General features: G+C 39.8%; 1 protein-coding gene across 8 annotated transcripts in view; it reads right to left on the bottom strand.

Moving 5' to 3' along the window:
- Positions 1 to 18,536, bottom strand: part of MAPK10 (mitogen-activated protein kinase 10) — a 114,818-nt gene that overhangs the window by 94,209 nt on the left and 2,073 nt on the right. For 4 of the 8 annotated variants that reach the window (XM_052681701.1, XM_052681698.1, XM_052681704.1 and 1 more), the window contains exon 2: positions 689 to 808. The exons of 1 other annotated variant lie outside the window; for it this stretch is intronic. Coding sequence is in view for 1 of the 7 variants with exons in the window: in XM_052681697.1 (XP_052537657.1) it covers positions 5,492 to 5,494 (3 nt within the window). In the remaining 6 variants the exon portion in view is untranslated. Of the gene's footprint in view, positions 1 to 688; positions 809 to 5,491; positions 5,841 to 18,536 lie in introns of those variants that run through there. 3 more of the 8 variants (XM_052681706.1, XM_052681697.1, XM_052681700.1) reach the window with 2 other exon arrangements.

Below are 18,536 nucleotides of genomic sequence, written 5' to 3'. Positions count from 1 at the left end.
ATGTGTATAAGCATATTTTGAATGGAAATTTGTTTACCCTAAAGACTTGCAGGATTTCACAATGTCTATTCTCTAATTACATGAGAGAATGAAACCAGCTCTGCATATCCCAAAGATAAGCCAGAATAACCTTAGAGAAAACATCAATGAAAACATCTTAAGTAATTTTGGTCCTAAAATTACTCCTGTAGATTTGCATATGCTTCAAGACAGTGTACTTAAAAAAAAAGAAAACAAACAACACATTATTTGATTTTTATCTCTATTCTCAGAATTTGTTTTCTTGCTGTAAATTTCTTCATCCCAGGACAGGAAAATATGTCACAAATTGTCTTATGCCTCCTCAGTCATCTCACAGACAGAGAAACCAAGTCACCTTTCCTCTCACTTGCCTCAAATAAAAGAAATATAAAACAATAATAAAAAAGGGTCTCTCATCTTAGTTTTATTATCTTTGTCTTCGCTCTTCCACCAAAGCCATATTGCCAACACATCTGATAGCAACATATACAACACAGCACTGATATACTTGAAAAAGGCATTTACAACAAGAAAGCATTAAACTAAAGTGCATGAACAGTTACTAGAAGCTGAAATTTTATCCTCACACTTAAAATAGTCAGCATTCACTCTGGCACTTATTCTGCCAAGGAACATGATTTAATAAAATGGTATATTGTCAACTCACCACAGCATGTGCTATGCCTCATCTATAGGAAATGGTTTGAAGGCATCAGCTTCACACATGAGTTGCCATAGCTGATACTGGAGACTGGCTGGCTGCTGGTACAGCTTTCTAATACTAGCCCTAGACATTAAAAAAAAGAGAAAAACATTTGGGTTTGGGGGTTTTAGGCAAGTTAAACACAGACAAACTAAGTTAAAACCAGAGCATCAATATTTGCATGTCACACAACGAAGAAATCTACGATTTTTCTGATATTCCCATTCAGGAAAGTATCTATATGGACCATTAGCTTACTTTCTTACCAGGAAAGAAAAAATGTTAAAGACCAAAAATAACACAAAATGAAGTGCTGCTTAAATGGGAAAGAGGTGTCATGCTTATTTTTCACAAAAAAATAAAAGTGGAAAAATAAAGGAGGGCAAACCCAGCTGCTCAGGAGCTCATGTTCAAAACTATTCCAAGTTACAACACACTGCATTACAAATCATGAAACTGTCCTGAAGTCTGTTTCTATTTCATCCTTTCATATGAGATCTTCTGATTTTTCCTTGGAGGAGGAAACTTCAGCAACCTGCACTGAAATGCTGAGATTTATACACAGGCATCTATTAATAATAGCTGGGGATTACACTGTAATTTGACTTGTGATCAAAAGTTGGCAACAGAAGTGCTTTATGAAACGTTGATACACCGAGGCATAAGGAAAGCCCTTGGATTGCTGCTGTCTATGAAATCACGATGCTCTTAAAAAGCACCACCACAACAAAACACTTTCAAATGATGGAGCATTCGTACTTCCACACAAGCTTAAGAAACAAGGTAAGCAGCAAATGTAAGAAGCTGTGAGAATAAACAGTAACTGAGAAGAGAAACAATTGCATACCACTCTGGTGTCTAACTACTGAACAAAACCCCAAACATACAAATAGGTGATGAGTGTTAAGCAGAAGGCAACTGCATTCATCATTGATCATCACTAAACTCTGGGCAATATTTTCTTAGCATTGTTTTGCAATGTCTTCAAATAACTCCAAAGAAAAGTGAACTGTATCTTGGAAGTCATGGAATATAAATAAAAATCTATATGTTAAAACAACTGCTTTATCACTGAGAGACCACAACACTTTACATCCAAATCACAAACTCCCCAACTCCCTGAGATGTAATTCATAATTCCAAGTTATCTGATCCATTGCTGTGAAATCCTGCTGAAACAGCTATTGATGGAATTTTGCTCTTCAGAGCCTTCTGCTTTCAGTGTTTATTACAACACAGAAAATTGGCATCTATGCTAGGAGCTGGAAGTACCCTAAATTTTCCATATCTCACTGTGATACAAACAAGAGCCTATAATCATGAAGTCATGATGGTGTTCTTAATCCTGGACAAGAAAAGAACCTCAGTGTAAAAGTACAACTGCTCTTCCCCTTCCCCCCCCACCCAAAGAGGCTCTGATTCTGTCATATTCTCCAGACTTAATCCAAAGATAAAGTTAATGACCTTCCCTTCCCACGACGTGGAGGTGAGAGCACTCTACTGCCACCAGTACATTCACATGCAAAATTAAAAATAAATAAATCAATCACTGTTTAATGAACAAACAAAACAGACTAAGAAATATTAGGAGTTGAGCTTCCTGTCCTTCTATATTAAGCACAGCTAGTGTGAAGGGCACTTTTGGCCTAACAAAACCAGGTGCATCAGGCTAAAAGGGAAATACAACAACTCGGCTGAAGGACAACTGTTCAATTTCTGCAGACTGTGGGTCATGGAATCCTGTACCACCTTCAGTCTTGCTTTAATCTATCCTTACATCTCATTATCACTGAGAAAGAGAAAAGAAAACCTATTTCTACTACCTCACATTTCACACCAACAAAGTTACACATTGCTTTCAGTTTCAGACCAACACCATTACTTGAGTACAAAAGCTTTTTTGTTTCTCTGGAAGACATGTTCCTATGTCTATCTACACAGATGGTGCTGCAAGAAAGAAGCTTACAGCAAGAGCAGCATTTCCCCTCCTAGCTGCTGCCCTTCATTAGGGTCAATTTTTCTTGCAGGTGGCCCCATTCAAACCACTATTTCATAAAGTCAGTGACAAGGCAGAAATGTTGGTAGCAAAGCTGTTGGTTTTGGGATCCAGAGAAGTCTGATGACAAAACAGAGCACCAACTATGGTAGCATTGCAATCATTAGACCTTCAGGTTCTGATTTCTAATAGTGGTGTTTTAAATTCAAGATGGAATGGGAGGATCTATGGATATAAGATTGGTCACCATAAACAAGCAAACAGGAAAAAAAGAAAAATCAGTAACACACACAACAGTCTTAACTTTGTTCTGAAGGCTTATCAGCACACTGACAATATTTTTTGTTACTTAAGAATTATCCCAAGAACTGACTCAGTTTACAGTGCATAAGAGTTTTAGAGATACCAATTTTTAAAGCTGGGGGTGCAAGTGCAGATTTTCCATTTTCCAAATCTTAATACAAATATGATATTCTAAAGAGCAATGCCAATATCCCATTCCTTCCAGCCTGCTTCATCTCCCCCTTCCTGCATAAGTTGTACAACTGACTGCAAATTGTGGGAGAGTTTTGTGACATTTCCAGATACAATGGTAGAGACATTTTGATGGCTTTCTCTTTGTTTTCTAAAGTGAAATTTAATACCGTAGCACTACTGGAAGATGTCTTGCCTTATAACAGCTGATTAATTACAATTAATTCCCTAAATGGCTATAAACATGCCAATGACTGACAGCAACAAAATAATCATAATAATTATAAACAAACAATCATAATTAAAAACAACAAAAACCCACACATTCCCAAAATCTGCTCACTAAAATCTCCCTCAGTGCAGACATTTCCAACAACAGGAGAACATTTGCTAGCACCAAGCAGGCAGACAGGCAACTGAAATCAACCAGTTTTTCACGTCAAGTAATTTTTGCCCTTGCCCATTTAGAAACATGCCTGTAATCCTAACACTGTTCAATACAGTAACAATTACACCAGGACTTTGATTAATTCTGCATGCTCTGGAGCAGCAGGATGGAGCACCTGCGAGCACACAGCTCACTGAGGGTCAGGAGAAGGAATATGGTTTAATGGCCGAGGTCAAATCACCTTTGTCATTCACATCTGCTCCCCCCAGGAGAAAGCTATTAGCTCAGCCAGTTGAAAGGTATTTCCTTGCCACCTTTCCTAGCATCAAGACAGTGAGCACACAGCAGGAGTATGAGGAAGAAAACACTGCTCTGGAGCTTTCTTGGCTGATGGCTACAGAGCAGCATTCTGAAATAGGGTTAAAGATCCGAGGTTTGGAGAACCTCCCCAAGGCACAAAACCAAAGCAAGCTTACATGTGGGCAAAGATAACAGCCCTGTGCAGAAACAAGGCCATCTCATCCCATTTAAACCTTTCCCATTTTCTGAAGCTGGCTTTACATTCTGTATCCTCCAAAAACCTGATTGCAGACTTCTCCCAGGCATTTACGTTTTTCTCTTAAAAAAAAAAAAAAAAAAAAAAAAAAAAAAAAAAAAAAAAAACACAACAAACAAACAACTCCAGTCCATTCAACCCCATTATTCTTTTCCCCCTCCCCCCAGAAATCTGTATTTTCAAGGACTGTTTGTATGACTTTAAACAGATCTCTGGCAAAACTCACACAGAGTATATCACAGGAGGGAAAGGCTGCAGTGAATATACCATGTAGCTATGCAGCAAAAGGAGCCCATGTAAAGAACTGAAAGCCACTGAAGACAAACGCCATGGAACATGCCCAGTTTGAGTCGCTGCTGGGAGCACAACAATGCTGACACTTTAGGAAAATAGCATTTGTTTTCTTTCTTTTTAGGTCCCTCTGTAGAAGAAAAACTACTGTTTCCTCTTGTAACAAGAGCTTTTCTGCCAAAATATCTCCCTGCAAAGCAGCACTAATTCCACTGCAGTATTCAGCAAGTGTTGAGCTCTTTTGCAGAGCAGCTGCCCTGCAGCGTGCTGTAAACACCTCTCCCAAAGCTCCCGTGGTGCCATCAGACGCAGTCAGCTTTTCCATTCACTTATGCTGGAGCAGTCACACAGAAGACCAATGGTTTCCTTGGACAGCTTACTTACAGGACACTTCCACACTCAGAACAGCTTTTCAGATCCTTCTGCCCACCAGCACCTTTTTCCCTTTCTCTCTCCATTCAGCCACTTTGCTGAAGGCCAAGACTTATGTCATTAAAAAAAAAATCATAGAATCATAAAGACCTCTCAGATCATCATGCCCAACCTCTGACCTATCCCCACCGTGCCCACTAACTCATGCCCTCCAAATTTCCATTTGCTTAGCATCACCTTCTCTTCTGCTTTCACAGATTCTCATTTTATATGGCTTTGCATGGACAATACAACTCCCATAATGTACTCTTTGCTGCTGAATTGTGCACTGAGACCCCTCTTTCCTCCCAAAGCCCCCAGGCAGCAGTGAGGCTGAGCAGCAGTGAGGCTGAGCAAACCACAACTGTTTACATGAGCCAGCTGGTGAAGCACTGTCACCCCATCCATGATGTGCGCTGCTCTCACAACCAATGAAACACCCAAACACACACTTTTACAGACCCTAACAGACAGGAACACAGGAACACGATTCTCAGCCACAGTACATAGGGATGCAGCCATCCCACTCCAATTCACCATTTGCTCCATTAATCTGCCTTCTGTTCCCCCATCCTTAAAGAAACACCCAGCATCCATCACCCCACCCCACAAGAGCAGGTCAGTATTTGACCACCAGTGTCAGATGCCTACCATTCCGTGCTGCCTCTGTCCTCCTCACCCAGCCACCTTCCCCCAGCTGCACGTCAGGTGGTATTGTTAAGCCACATTCCAAACAGTGCCAAGGAAGAGATGAGCTTCTTATTAAAAATATAAATAAAAATAAAATAAAAAAAGGTGGGCAGCTGGATCCAACGTTCTCCTTTAAAGAATTACATAAAAGAGAATGGAGGAGAAAAGAAAAAGGGGAGGCAAAATGTCTGATGATAACAGAATAAAAGAAGAGCTTGGTTGCTGAATCACGCTCTGTCACTGCCTGGGAACCATTGTGCAGCTGATGCTGGCTGTACCATTGTGGAAGGACCGGAGGAGACAGGCGGAGCGATGGGGAATGGGGCTGCCATGGCAACGAGCAGGAGCGCACATGACGTCAAAGCGCAAAGGTCTGCAGGGGGGGGTTGGGGGAGCAGGGAGAAATAGGATCTGCAGACACAGCTCCAGTACCTCCCGGGGAACCGGGACAGAGTGGACTGCAGGGGGAGGCTGCAGCACCAGTCAGAAAGGAGTGATAATAGCAGTATTGCTCAGTGCAGATATGTTCTGCTGTTTGCATCAGCTGCTGTACACACAGGGATAGATGCCCATCACACTCCAAAAAAAAAACAATATCTGAAATTAATTTGTTTTGTGCTCTACAAGGGAAAGAAATCACAACAAATATAGCCATCAATGCAGCCATCCATGCTGCTATTACCAGATGCACGTAGCAATGAAGCTTCTAAAAACAGAATCCCTTGGAAATCCAAGGAACAGCCAGAGGTCTGTCCCTTCCTACTGGCATGCCTCACATCTCCAGACCTACAACATGCCACTTTTTGTGGGCCCAATGACTTGTAGTAACATCATGCTTTGAGCTATCACCTGGATTGGTGATGACTACTGACCCGCTCGGGTTGACAGCTAGGCAGAACACGTTTCTTCTGTGTGCAAACTGCAGGAGATCTCTTTTGACATTTAACAGCAAATGAAGTACACTAGTAACACTTACTGCACTGGATCAGTCTTTCACAAAATTTAGAATGGGATAAGAGCAAGTCAGAAATATTGTCCCGAGTTGAAAGGGACTCATAAGGATCATTGAGTCCAACTCCTATCTCCACACAGAACCACTCGAAAATCAGACCCAACATCTGAGAGCACTGTCCAAAAGCTCCTTGAACTCCAACCTGGGGCTGTGACCACTACCCCATGGTGCCTGTTCCATGCCCACAACCCTCTAGCAAAGTACCTGTTCCTAACCTCAACCTGACCCTTCCCAACACAGCTCCATGCTGTTCCCTCCAGCCCTATTGCTGTCACTGGAGAGCAGAGCTCAGCACTGTCCCTCTACTCAATGTGAGGAGCTGTAGGCTGCCACAGAGTCTCCTCTCAGCTCCTCTGCTCTGGGTTGAGCAAACCCAGGGACCTCAGTCACGTTTTACATTCCAGACCTTTCATCACCTTCATATATCTCCATTAGATACTCTTTGGAGAAATGGGGAATTTTTACCCTGCTGGTATACTGATCTCCTTAGAAAGAAAATTCCATTCAATGCATCAATCACATGGGGCAAGCACAGCTCCAAGAAGCCCAACGTGCTCTTCCAGACAGCAGTCCAAATACTCCACAGGTTTTGTCATAGCCAGAGCCATACACAGGCCTGCATGACCCAGAACCATAGCAGATGTTACTAAGTTTAGGCCAGGTAAGTGAGAATGGCCTTCAGAACAGTTAAAGAGCCTTCAGCAAGCCATAGAGTAACACGCAGTGCAATCAATGAACACTTCCACATGTTAAACATAACTACGGATGAAGTCAAGTCACAAGCTCTGCTGAGTCCATGAAAAGTGGTGAGGCGATGGAACAGACTGCCCAGGGAAGGGCCATCCCTGGAAGTGTTTAAGAACCATGATGAGGCACTGAGGGACATAGTAGAGATGTGTTGGGTGGTTGGATGATCTTAGTGGTCTTTTCCAATCTTCATGATTCTATGATTCTCAGGAAAGGTTAGAGTAGAAGAAGGTATGGGTTAACAGTAATACAGACATGAGTGAAGTGGTTGTTTAGAGAAGGAGAAAGATAGAGAACTGATAAAATGAGTTTCATTGAAGTTCCTGTACCTTCTTTTCTGATTTAAAAGGCTCAGGAGACTCAGCCTTTTGTAATACAGAACTTACCCCCCTTTTTTTTTCTCTTCAAATGAATTCACAGATAACTACACTGAATGTACAATCCAAGAGATGGATGCTATACTGTACATCTGTGGTCCATTGTCATTAGAGAGACTGAGAGCACAGGTGTGGCAACAGCAGCAATTGCTTCCATTCAGAATTGTGTTCAAGGGGAAAAAAAAAAATGGAGAGAACTTATAAAATAACTCCACTAAGCTGAAATTCTGGTCCACTTAGACATGAAAATCACTGGAAATTCACTATGGCCTCATGCACAAGGTTATAAACATGGGGTGGTGTTCCAAAGCTGTTAGACTCAAGATATCAGCTTTTATATGCATCTGTGAGCTGTCTGCAGTGTAACTCCATTGCACAGAACTTCTCAGCCAGTTTTAGTGAAGTGCAAGACTTCCAAATTCCTTCATTGACTTTAGTGCATTTTTTTTTTCTGTAGAATAATTACTGATGAAGGCTGGTCTGGACTTAATCTCAGCCAAAAGAAAGCACCACCTTTGATTTTGTGCTTATCATCATCAGAATGCCTTTAAAAGCTATTGCCTTTTCCTCATGACCATTACACAAGCAGCTAAGAGAGTAAGGCTGATAGACAAGTCCACTTTAAGGAAATTATTACTTCACAAGTTGAAAAAGGGCTTCTGTGTGATAAAGGAAAGAACTGAAAACACTGCTCAAGCCAAAAGAGATACTACCCATGTATTTCTAAATCAGTATCATATATATATATATCTATACTACATCTTGCATTAAGCAGTAGAAGACAGTACTTAACATAGGAAAAGTACACAAACATACACATAAATGAGAAGGATTCCAATGCGCTCACACTCACTGCAATTAGAAAAAAAGAAGCCCTGACCTGAAGCCAACAGATACCACAAGAGGTGTACAGGCATACATTACTGGGCAGTGAAACAGACAAAGAAATTGTACTGTGAAGTATTACATAAACAAAAGGAAGGAGCAATGAATAACTTAAAGCATACATGCACTGTAGAAACAGGAGCTTCTTAAAGGGCATGACAATGCTGTTTGTAAATTCAATTGCTGCGTTTTTAGTGAAAATTATTTTAGCAGTGATTTATCTACATAAATACCAAGAAAAGTACTTCAGTGTACCACAGCACTGCTGTTTTTGAGACAATCACTCACCTTCATTATTCAGTCCACTGTCAAGGGCTGTATGATCTCTAAAATTCTCACAGGTGAACACACACCAACAAGAATAATAGTTTTAAACTTATTGTGGATGTTTTTAGTATCCCAGTGACACAATGCATTATATCCTAAAATAGAGGAGATTTAGATTGAATATAAGAAAGACATGTATATGTTAGTATATGTTGAACATAAGACCGACCCTTATACATTAAGGGTGGCAAGGCATTGGCACAGGATCCCCAGAGAGGCAGTGGAAGCCCCACCCCTTCAGATGCTCAAAGTCAGGATAGACAGGTCTCTGATCACCTTGATCTGGCTGCAGGTGTCATTGTTCATTGCAGGGGGGTTGGACTAGGTGGCCTTTCAGGATTCATTCCAATGCAAATGATTCTATGACGAGATGCTAATGGTGCCTTAAACTGAATGCTTTCTACAAAAAGAAGTGGTAAATTTAAATTGCCCTATGAAGGTGAAAACAAAAGCCTGCATACATATCATGTATTTTTTGAAATTGCCATTTCCTGCATACAATAGCTCTTCTGAAGACCGTTGTTTAATGCTTGGTTTACCCTGCAGAGCTACATATGACACGTATCAAAGATTCAGTTGTAAATGATTCCAACACTAAACAGAATTTAAACTTGTTCCATGAAGAAAAACAAACAAATTCACTCCTTTCCCTATACACAATATGAATAAGCTGTCACCATCTAACACACCACAGCTTCACCTGAAAAACCACAACATGCTCATTGGTAACTTCTGTTAGCATTTCTACATAGCAGTTCACCATGCCTCAATCTTAAGATTTAATCCTACACTGACAGGTGGCATCAAGCCTGCCTGATGATACTATTTGTTATACAATATTTATTATTTTAGTAAGTTGTGCTCCATGCACACATTTTGAAAGAATATAGTTTTCTGCCTTGACTTTGATGGACAGTAAAAATCCCAGCCATGTAACATGTTCCAAAAGTTAGGATTCATGAATGTTGAGCCAAAAAGTTCTCTGGGCTTTACTCAAAGTTGCTCAGACCTATGGAAATGAGAAAATAAACATCCCGATTTGTTAAGCTGCATTGATCTCAGTGTCCGATTGACAGTTCAACCTTCTCTTCTACTGAAGTTTGTTCCTTGAAAAACTTAAGCCCTCCCATGCACTGCCTTTTCTTAAAAGCACATTTGTTGGTAAATTATTTGTCTGGGAGACGTTTCTCTTACTCAAATTGCTTCTTGGATCACCACTCAGGCAACTCATAGATGTTTCTCATGCTTACCAGGAGATGTTTTGCATATACAGATACCCAGTTTCATGCATCTTGCACACTAGCAAGCCTCTGCTCCCATGAAGAAGCCAAAGCACTCCAACTAGAACTGAGATGATACCATGTCAGAACTGGCAGCACATGATTCATTTAGTTTAGTGCAGTCGGTCCTTGCAGTTCATTTCCATAGTTCTCTCATTTTCCCAAATGGGAGAAATTACTTAATTTAAACAGTTTGTGTAGTTAAACAATTTGAAAAGTTTGAAAGAAGTGGTTCTTCCAATCTGTGAGCAGAACGATGGTGAACAAGAATTTCTGGACTCTAGGAGTCAAGAACTGTCAGCAAATCAAAACGAAACAACATACAAATTCTCATTTGTGCCTTAGAAAATTCATCCACAGCAAGATGTCAGACACCCAGTGCACCATATAAGGGATGCGTGCTCTCAAAGTAGAGAGAATCCTCTTCACCAACAGCCTCTTTATGGGCACAATGCCAAAGGAATGGTTGCAGTGCTCTGAAATGCTGGGTGAGGGCCAGAGAGCATGCATTGCATGAGATGTTGGGATGGAGCCTTCCTTTCCCAAACACCACGATCAAAGGGACCTTTGGCTGCCTTGTCCCAGCAGCAGTAGCTTAGGCTCTCCCAGTTCCATGCCATACTGGCCAGCACAGAATTGGAGAGATAGAAACAGTAACTGGAAAAATCACATTTTCCTCCTTCTCACACAGCTCCAAAGAAAATTCAAGGTCTCTATCCAGATGCATTGCAAGGCAGAACAGACAACTGTAATTTAATGCCACTCTCTGATCAAGCTTGCTGAGACAAGCAACAAATTCAGGACAAGAGCCTTGTTAATTCCACAACATACTCTCAGCTGCTTCCATTATGTACATCTGGCAGACCAACATTTTCAAGCACCATATTTTAATATTAATTTTGGAATGCAATAACAGCTAAGTGAGGACGATGAGCAAACTTGTCAAGCCAGACAGGTCCATAAATTCCCCAGAGGTGCAGACTGAAATTAGTCTAATTTCAAGCCAACATCTTTTCATTTCAGAATTGAAATAATAGCTGAGATACAATAGAGCCTGTGTTCTCTGGCTGTTCTGATTCTACTAATTGTGATGCTATTTGTGCTTCAAACTTACCCTGCACTTCATTGCCTGAACATACTTGTCATTGTGTTTCATTTCATTCTGCCATATTGCAAAGGATGCCATAGAAACAGTAAGATAAAAAAGGGACACTCATGAAATGAAAATTCTGCCTGAGACAGAGAAACATGGATCCCAATCTGTTTATCTCAGTGAGGAAAAAACCGATCACAGTGTCTAACTACTTACAGTGGAACAATATATCTGCTCTAGACATTCTCAGTCAAGGAAGTTGGGACAAATCTACATCCAGCATTTCAAATATGAATCTAGACAAAGTCAGAAAACAAGAACAGCTAAAAGCTCTGCAAGTTTTGCCAGAAGTACATGACAGGCATCAATTTCATCTTGCGCTATTTCTGTAGATGGGGAAAGCAAGACTGTAGCCTACCTGAATAGAAATAAAAGCTGAGAGGACTGCTAATGTTTTCTGAGAACAGTTGTAGAGGCCAATTTCAGATTTTGTTCTTCACAACCAGTCTATTTTGCTGGAGAGATGCTGCAGTACCATGCTACATGTTCCATAAAAACCACTCAGTGACATTTCACACTGCACTGATGCCTATGTTTATTCAAGTGAATTGAGTCCTCACTGAGCTCTGTTATCAGCTCTACACCAACCAGGTGCCAATTCACTCCCAGCCAGGTTGCAGTGTATGATATGCTGTAACTTATTTCTCATTGCTATCATTCAGATGAAGCAACATTAAAACAGAGCTCTGACATGGAAGAAAGTACTATTTCCTTCTTTTCATCAACATCTCTAGGTGATGTTTTGGCATGGAATCCTTCCTTCTGGTACTTCACCTCCAAGAACAAAGTTCTGAGTGCCCTAACCCTAACGTTTCAAGCTCAAACATCTCACTGATGTTTTAATATGGTTCTATACAATTCTGTCATATTGTGACTGCATCTGAGGAGCCTAAAGACAAAAATAAGGTCCACTGAGATTCACAAATAACAGGTCTTAATATTATTTACAAACTATTACCTTTGTGTATAATACAATAATGCTTCTCCCCAAGGAGACATAAGAACACTTCTTGACATTCAACATAGCTCAAAACATAGTTTAATAAAGAAATTATTATCTAGTGAAGTAGAACAGAAATGCCATCAACAGATAACACACCAAGAGGAATATATTTCTCAGTTATTTCATTTTCTTGCAGTACACCATATGAAGATGCCACTGTCCAAGTATCCAACCGATTACGGTTGGCCCACACATTTTGTAAAGTTGAAAGGCAATATATATTGAGAATATTAATTTAAGCAGTAATATAATCATTTATATTGAAACTTGTGAACAGTTATCACCTTCACATGAAGGAAACAACATTCTCTTTCTCTAATTACAAGATTTACAGGAACAGAACACTTTTTTTTTTTTTTTCCCTTCCTGCAATAAAACAGTACTTCAAATACCTATTAATAGAATTCATGAGAAATTCATCAAAAAGACTCTTGGAAGGCAAAAATAAGAGCAGAAAAGTTATCTAAACTGGACAGAAATGACTACACACACCAATTTAATAAGTATTTTTTTTACACAAAAAAATTAGATTTTTAAAAAAAGGCATTTCCCCAAATAAAAAATAATTTGAAGAATTTCATTCGTAAGAATATTTACTAACTAGACAGGAAAAAGCACTGTTCTGTTTTTAATCTTTTCATAGGTATAACATGAATTCTCACAATAAGAAGTTGAGTAATGCTTTAGTTCTGTATTTGTGCAGCTCAAAATCTATATATGTATTTTTCCTGGAGAACAGAAACATCTTCTGCCTATGTATGTGAACTAAGAGACCTCAAACCATCACCTAACCTGCAGTCACGTGGCTTTATGTTACATGTTCTCATTAACACAGAACACTCCTGAAACAGAGAGGGTTAATGGTTTTGTCATTAAAAAAAGCAAGCTGGAAGACCTGGCTTTACTACCAGTAGCAACAAAAGGAAATTGCTGCCAGATACAAGGATCTCCTTCAATTTGTGCTGTTACCCAGCAGGCACTTACAGTAAAGCTTTTGTTCTGAATTGACACTGAAATGATTGTTAAAGACGACTTGAGAGGAAAAAAGAAAATACAACACTCATCTCTTCGTAAGTTAACTGGGGAAAGAAGACATGCCAGTCCGTGGGATTCCTAAATACACCATAGAGTTTGAGTTCTCTTTTCTCCTTAGATAGTTTCAGACTAGCAGCAGGAAAAGGAACAAATTCCAAACTAATTTTAGCTTCTTTCCTATCACAAAAAAATAAATAAATAAATAAAAATCACAGAACAGATGGACAAAATGCTGTGTGATGAAACTTTTGCTGAGGACTCCTGCTCCCTACAGAAAAACTGCCTGAAATAGCCACCTAGATGCTGGCCCAGATCACTTCACTGAGCACAATCTTTGTTATGCGTCTTTAGATACTTCTAGGTTCAGTAGTAACCTCAATATCTGGGAACAGTACATGGATCATAGAATCAGAGTGGCCTCAGTTGAAAAGGACTGCAACAATCATCTAGTTTCAGCCTTTTTGCTATGTGCAGAGTCACCAATCAGTAGAACAGACTTCTCCAGAGCCACATCCAGCCTGGCCTTGAATGCCTCCAGGAACGGGTCATCCACAGCCTCCTTGGGCAACCTGTTCCAGTGCATCACCACCCTCTGTATGAAAAGCTTCCTCCTAAATGGATGTATCTCCCTTTCAAGCCTGTGGCTGCCTGAATGGAACCCAAATCTCAAATCTGTGTACCAATACTGCCTATACAATTTTGGAGAGAAAATAGTGTTCAGCAAAGCCTGTGCATAAGCAGGCAGGGAAGACAGCAACCAACTATCCACCATTAAGCAAATAGTCATTGTAACAATACGCCTGAATCCCTTACTTTGCCTAGAAGATTGACTCCGTGTCTCTCTTCTCATCACCTTGGGTGTCCACAGCTGTACTTCAAATGGTGAAAGAAGAATCACTTAATTTCTGCAGCACAGCTAGAATAAGAGGCAGCACTCATAGCATAGTCACTTTTCCAGACAGGGACAAACGTGGAGATGCACTGTAAGTGAATGGAAAATCCAGAGATAGAAACAAAACCAAGAAAAGTAATTCACCTGTGCAAGGAAAACAAGAAGATTCTGCATCTCGTTACAAGAGCTGCCCAAGCATACTGAAGTCTCTGTGGGCACCCAAGAAAACTCAGGGCAGTGCTCCAATCACAGGGCTACTGATGTGGCAGGCACTCATCTTCACATCTTTCTCTCTTTGGTTGCCTTTATAAACAAGGCAGACACAGTTGTGTTCAGGGAGAGACATGTTATGAATCTTTTCAGCTCTCAGCAGTCAGTTGCAGCTCACTTTTTTCTGCTTTTTGCTCACTTCCTTCATTTAATTACTTCAGTGTTTTTTTTTCTAATTGAGAAGATTTACTTCTTTCAAAAGTATTACTGCAAACAAGCTACTTTTGCAAATATAATGAAGAAGGAACAAGACTTAAGTACAATGTTCACTGTTATTAGGGAATAATAGAAAGCTCTGCCATAGGACCTCTTCCTTCAGCCCATTCACAGTAAGCAGTACTCAAGCAGTTTGTCTTAGAGAAATCAAGAGGATGGCTCAAGCCTTTCCAAACATAAAACAACCAATCAAAGCCTAGGACAGCACAACAAACAACAAGTAGCAAGCTTTCACTCCAACAATTAATTTACACTCAGTATTTGTCTTTTGTTGATAGTAATACCTCCTTTAAGTCTTGTGCACTTAGCTTACTTAAAGCATTAACAGCCAGGTCTGCATTCCTTGAGAGCATTTTAGAAATTCATCAAGAACTCTGTTTTGACATGATCAGTTGGAGCACTATTTCAGACTTGTTAACCAGTGACCAGACAGATTTCTCATAAACATGAACCCTGTGCTCTTCCTTGATCCCAGAAGTGCAATATCTAGCAAGACTGAAATCTCTGCCTAAAAAAAAAAAAAAAAAAAAAAAAATTACTTCCTACACCAACAAGAGATGCCATTTCTATTCAGCAGTGCTTGTTTCTTCCCCCCCCCCCCCAATAATAACCAGAGCACTGCTCTGCCAGAGCTGGTCCATTTTCGCATCTTTGCAAAAGTATGACAACACAGTCAGGTTTAGTCACTGAATCTTTATACAGCTATGTTTCTATGTGAAAAGACAATTAGACCTAAACAATCAGAAGAAATAATCATTTATTCATGCTTTCCCAGAAAATAAACAACGCTGTTTTTCTAGAACTCCTCTATATAGCAAACATTGCATATATTTTATCATACGTATGCACATCTATGTGCTTATAGAGTAAGGAGCTGCTTTTCTATAAAAACATAGAAGAGCAAGTAAAAAAAAAATAATCTACTTTTATTTAATAATACCATAACTCTTATGATGGTTTTCCATAGAACAGAGGAAACAATTAGAATTTATTTCTCTATTTTCAAATTATTTTCATATCTAAGTCTACCAGACAGGTATGTACAGAAGCAACACCTACAATTCTGTGATTATGCAATCTATTTTAACTGGCTCTTAAAGAGCAAGTATTTCTTCCCATATTGCTCAAATCTCAACATGGGAAAACACCGCTCAAGCCAGAAGCATAAGGTGGAACACACTGTAGATATGGCTGTTCTAATATCAGGTTCCAAATTATTGGCATCTTTGAGGAAGACAAAGGAAAACTGACTTGTCAGATCACCATACTTATAGCCTACATAACTCATGCACTTGCTTTAGAACTTTCCTGATTCTGACACAGCACAGAAAAAGAGTGGGGTTTACTGTGTGTGTTTTTTTTTCCCCCCCTCCTTCTTCCCCCCCTTTTTTTTTTTCAAGCTTAATCTCTTATAGTTTGACTTTTGGTTGCAGAGGGAGAGGAAGACAATGTCAGCTTCCCTTTTTTCCCCAAGCATTCCAGAATAGCTGTGACTGTACAACAGTCGAAGTAGAAGCCCACCATCACCTGAAAAAAATACTTAAAATTCTCCTTTAAAATACTCCTTGGTGGCACAGAACAAAGCCAGAAAACATTTGTAGTCTAGTTACAGCCACAGCATACTGTAAGTGCAAATCTGGCAGCCCAGTACCCTCATGCAGTAAAGGTTTATTCTACATTTGTCTGTGCTCATACACAATGGCCAATGAGACATATGCAGTCCCTACCAAGTATGGTTTTCTCCATATTGCCCTCCAAAAATGCATTCTTCCATGTTGGAGTGTCAGAAAAATCCTGTTCCTCATAGAGCTCAGAAAAGTCACCATTCTGAACTCCTTGGCCATCCCTACACAATCAGAGCATGGCACCTACATTTGTACAATACCAGAAACATGCATGTCTTTTGATGGCAACTACACAGACCACAAGCATGAACTCTTGCTGCTATTAACCCTCATTCTGAAGTCATCTAAGTTAGAGAAGGATTTCATGAACTTCTACTGTCACCAGCATTGTGCTCCTTAAACTTATACCTCCTAATATTTATTACATAAGATCTTGAAGCCCATGGATGTCTTTATACCCCACTGCAAGTCATAAAAACCTTCCAGTGAGCTCAGTAGCAATGCTCCAAGTCCTCAGGCAGCCATTTGTCATCTCTTAGGTAAACCCATGCCTCACAAAATAAGATTGCTCTCCTCTAACACTGCATCTTAAGAAACGTGGCAGAGTATTTTCAACTCGTGAGAGAAGGAGTAACACAAGAGAAACAATGACTACAGAAATGATGCAAAAAATTGAGGGTGTGGAAGAGTTAGAGACAGCCAGTAACTATGCAGAAACACATTACAAGGAAAAATCAATAGTTAAAGACAGATTGTTAAAAAAATAAATGGAAAGGTAGATAGTTCAAAATTATCCCTTTTCCAAACCATAATTGGATTTTTAGGTGAGCATCTACAGCAGAAACAACACTTACTGATATTTATTAAGTTAACACAAGAGAATACCAGTTACTGTAACAGTCCACAACAGCAAGAGCATGAAGAACTAAGGCAGAAAGATGACACGTGCAAAGTTTGTGAACGTGAGAAAAGCATCTTGGCATCCGTTTTAAAGAATGATCAAAAAAAAAAAAAAAAGAAAAACAACAAACAAAAACACCTTTTTACAGGCTGGAATCTGCACTTCTACATGGAGTGAAGCTGTCTGTTCATTCTGATTGCAACCAATGGAATGAGGTACAGACTGCAAGCAACATTCACTAGCATTAACACCTGTATGCACAACAGCAAAATCAAAAACAACACAACACCCACAATTTGAAGTTATTGAAACCTTTCTCGTCCATAGGTAAAGTTGAAATTGCTCAAAACCCTGGTGTAAAATATGCCAGGGAAGATAGAGCCAGGATTTATTACTCAACAACCAAACTTAAATACATAGAGAAATTAATATAAAAATGTAACCAATAGCCCTTCCAGTCCCACATGGCCAGCTGGCACTGAATGATGAGTGAAAGCACTGCAAAGTACTTTTTCTCTTGCTTTTATATCACTGCAGTTTTTATATGCAGTACATGGCACATTGCCACTTCCATTTTTGAGTGCAAAAGCCTTGCACAGAGAACAGGGAGTACAGCCAATAGAACCAGATCTACTGGGGACTTCAAATGAAAATTCATTGTTTCACACGTGAAAAGCAATGATATTTTTTTCTTTATTTACTCCTGATGTTCAACATTAATTATTTAATCAAGCAAGCTAATAGTAGAAGCATATCTAAAAAGGCATCTGTTTGTGAACTCTGCTTAAAACTACCTTTTTCAAAGACCTTTACACCTACCTATGTATGAATGGCAGAGTCTGCAACAGGTGAAGGCACAGAGCCATCCCATCTCAACACCCCCAGATTCCAGAGAAGTCAATGTTCTCAGCCTTACCAACCATCTGCAGAACCCTGCAGTCTTTATAAGTTCTAACCTACTTGATGGTGCACCAAGCAGAAAAATCACCTGAGGTCAGTACTCAGCTCTACATCGCTTCCATGCTGTCTTGGAGAGGTCTGTCTCAAAATAAAAATGTTCAGGTAGGGCTAGATGGGGCACTAAGAGGGCATAGTGGATGGGGCTAGATAGTCTTAGCAGTCTTTTCCAACCTTAAGGCTTCTATAATTTTAAAACAGATATTTGTGCATGAACACCACCAGAGGTAGCATTTTTGACCAAGAAAAATGCATGACGCATTCCACACATAGAGAAAAATGATAGTAAACATATCTGCTTTAAATAAGTTCAGGATAACCCAAGC

The sequence above is a fragment of the Tympanuchus pallidicinctus genome, unplaced genomic scaffold (assembly GCF_026119805.1).
Source record: "Tympanuchus pallidicinctus isolate F22 unplaced genomic scaffold, pur_lepc_1.0 scaffold2, whole genome shotgun sequence".
Classification (NCBI taxonomy): Eukaryota; Metazoa; Chordata; class Aves; order Galliformes; family Phasianidae; genus Tympanuchus; species Tympanuchus pallidicinctus.
The sequence above is the reverse complement of the archived record's forward strand: the minus strand, read 5'-3'. Positions and strand labels throughout refer to the sequence as shown.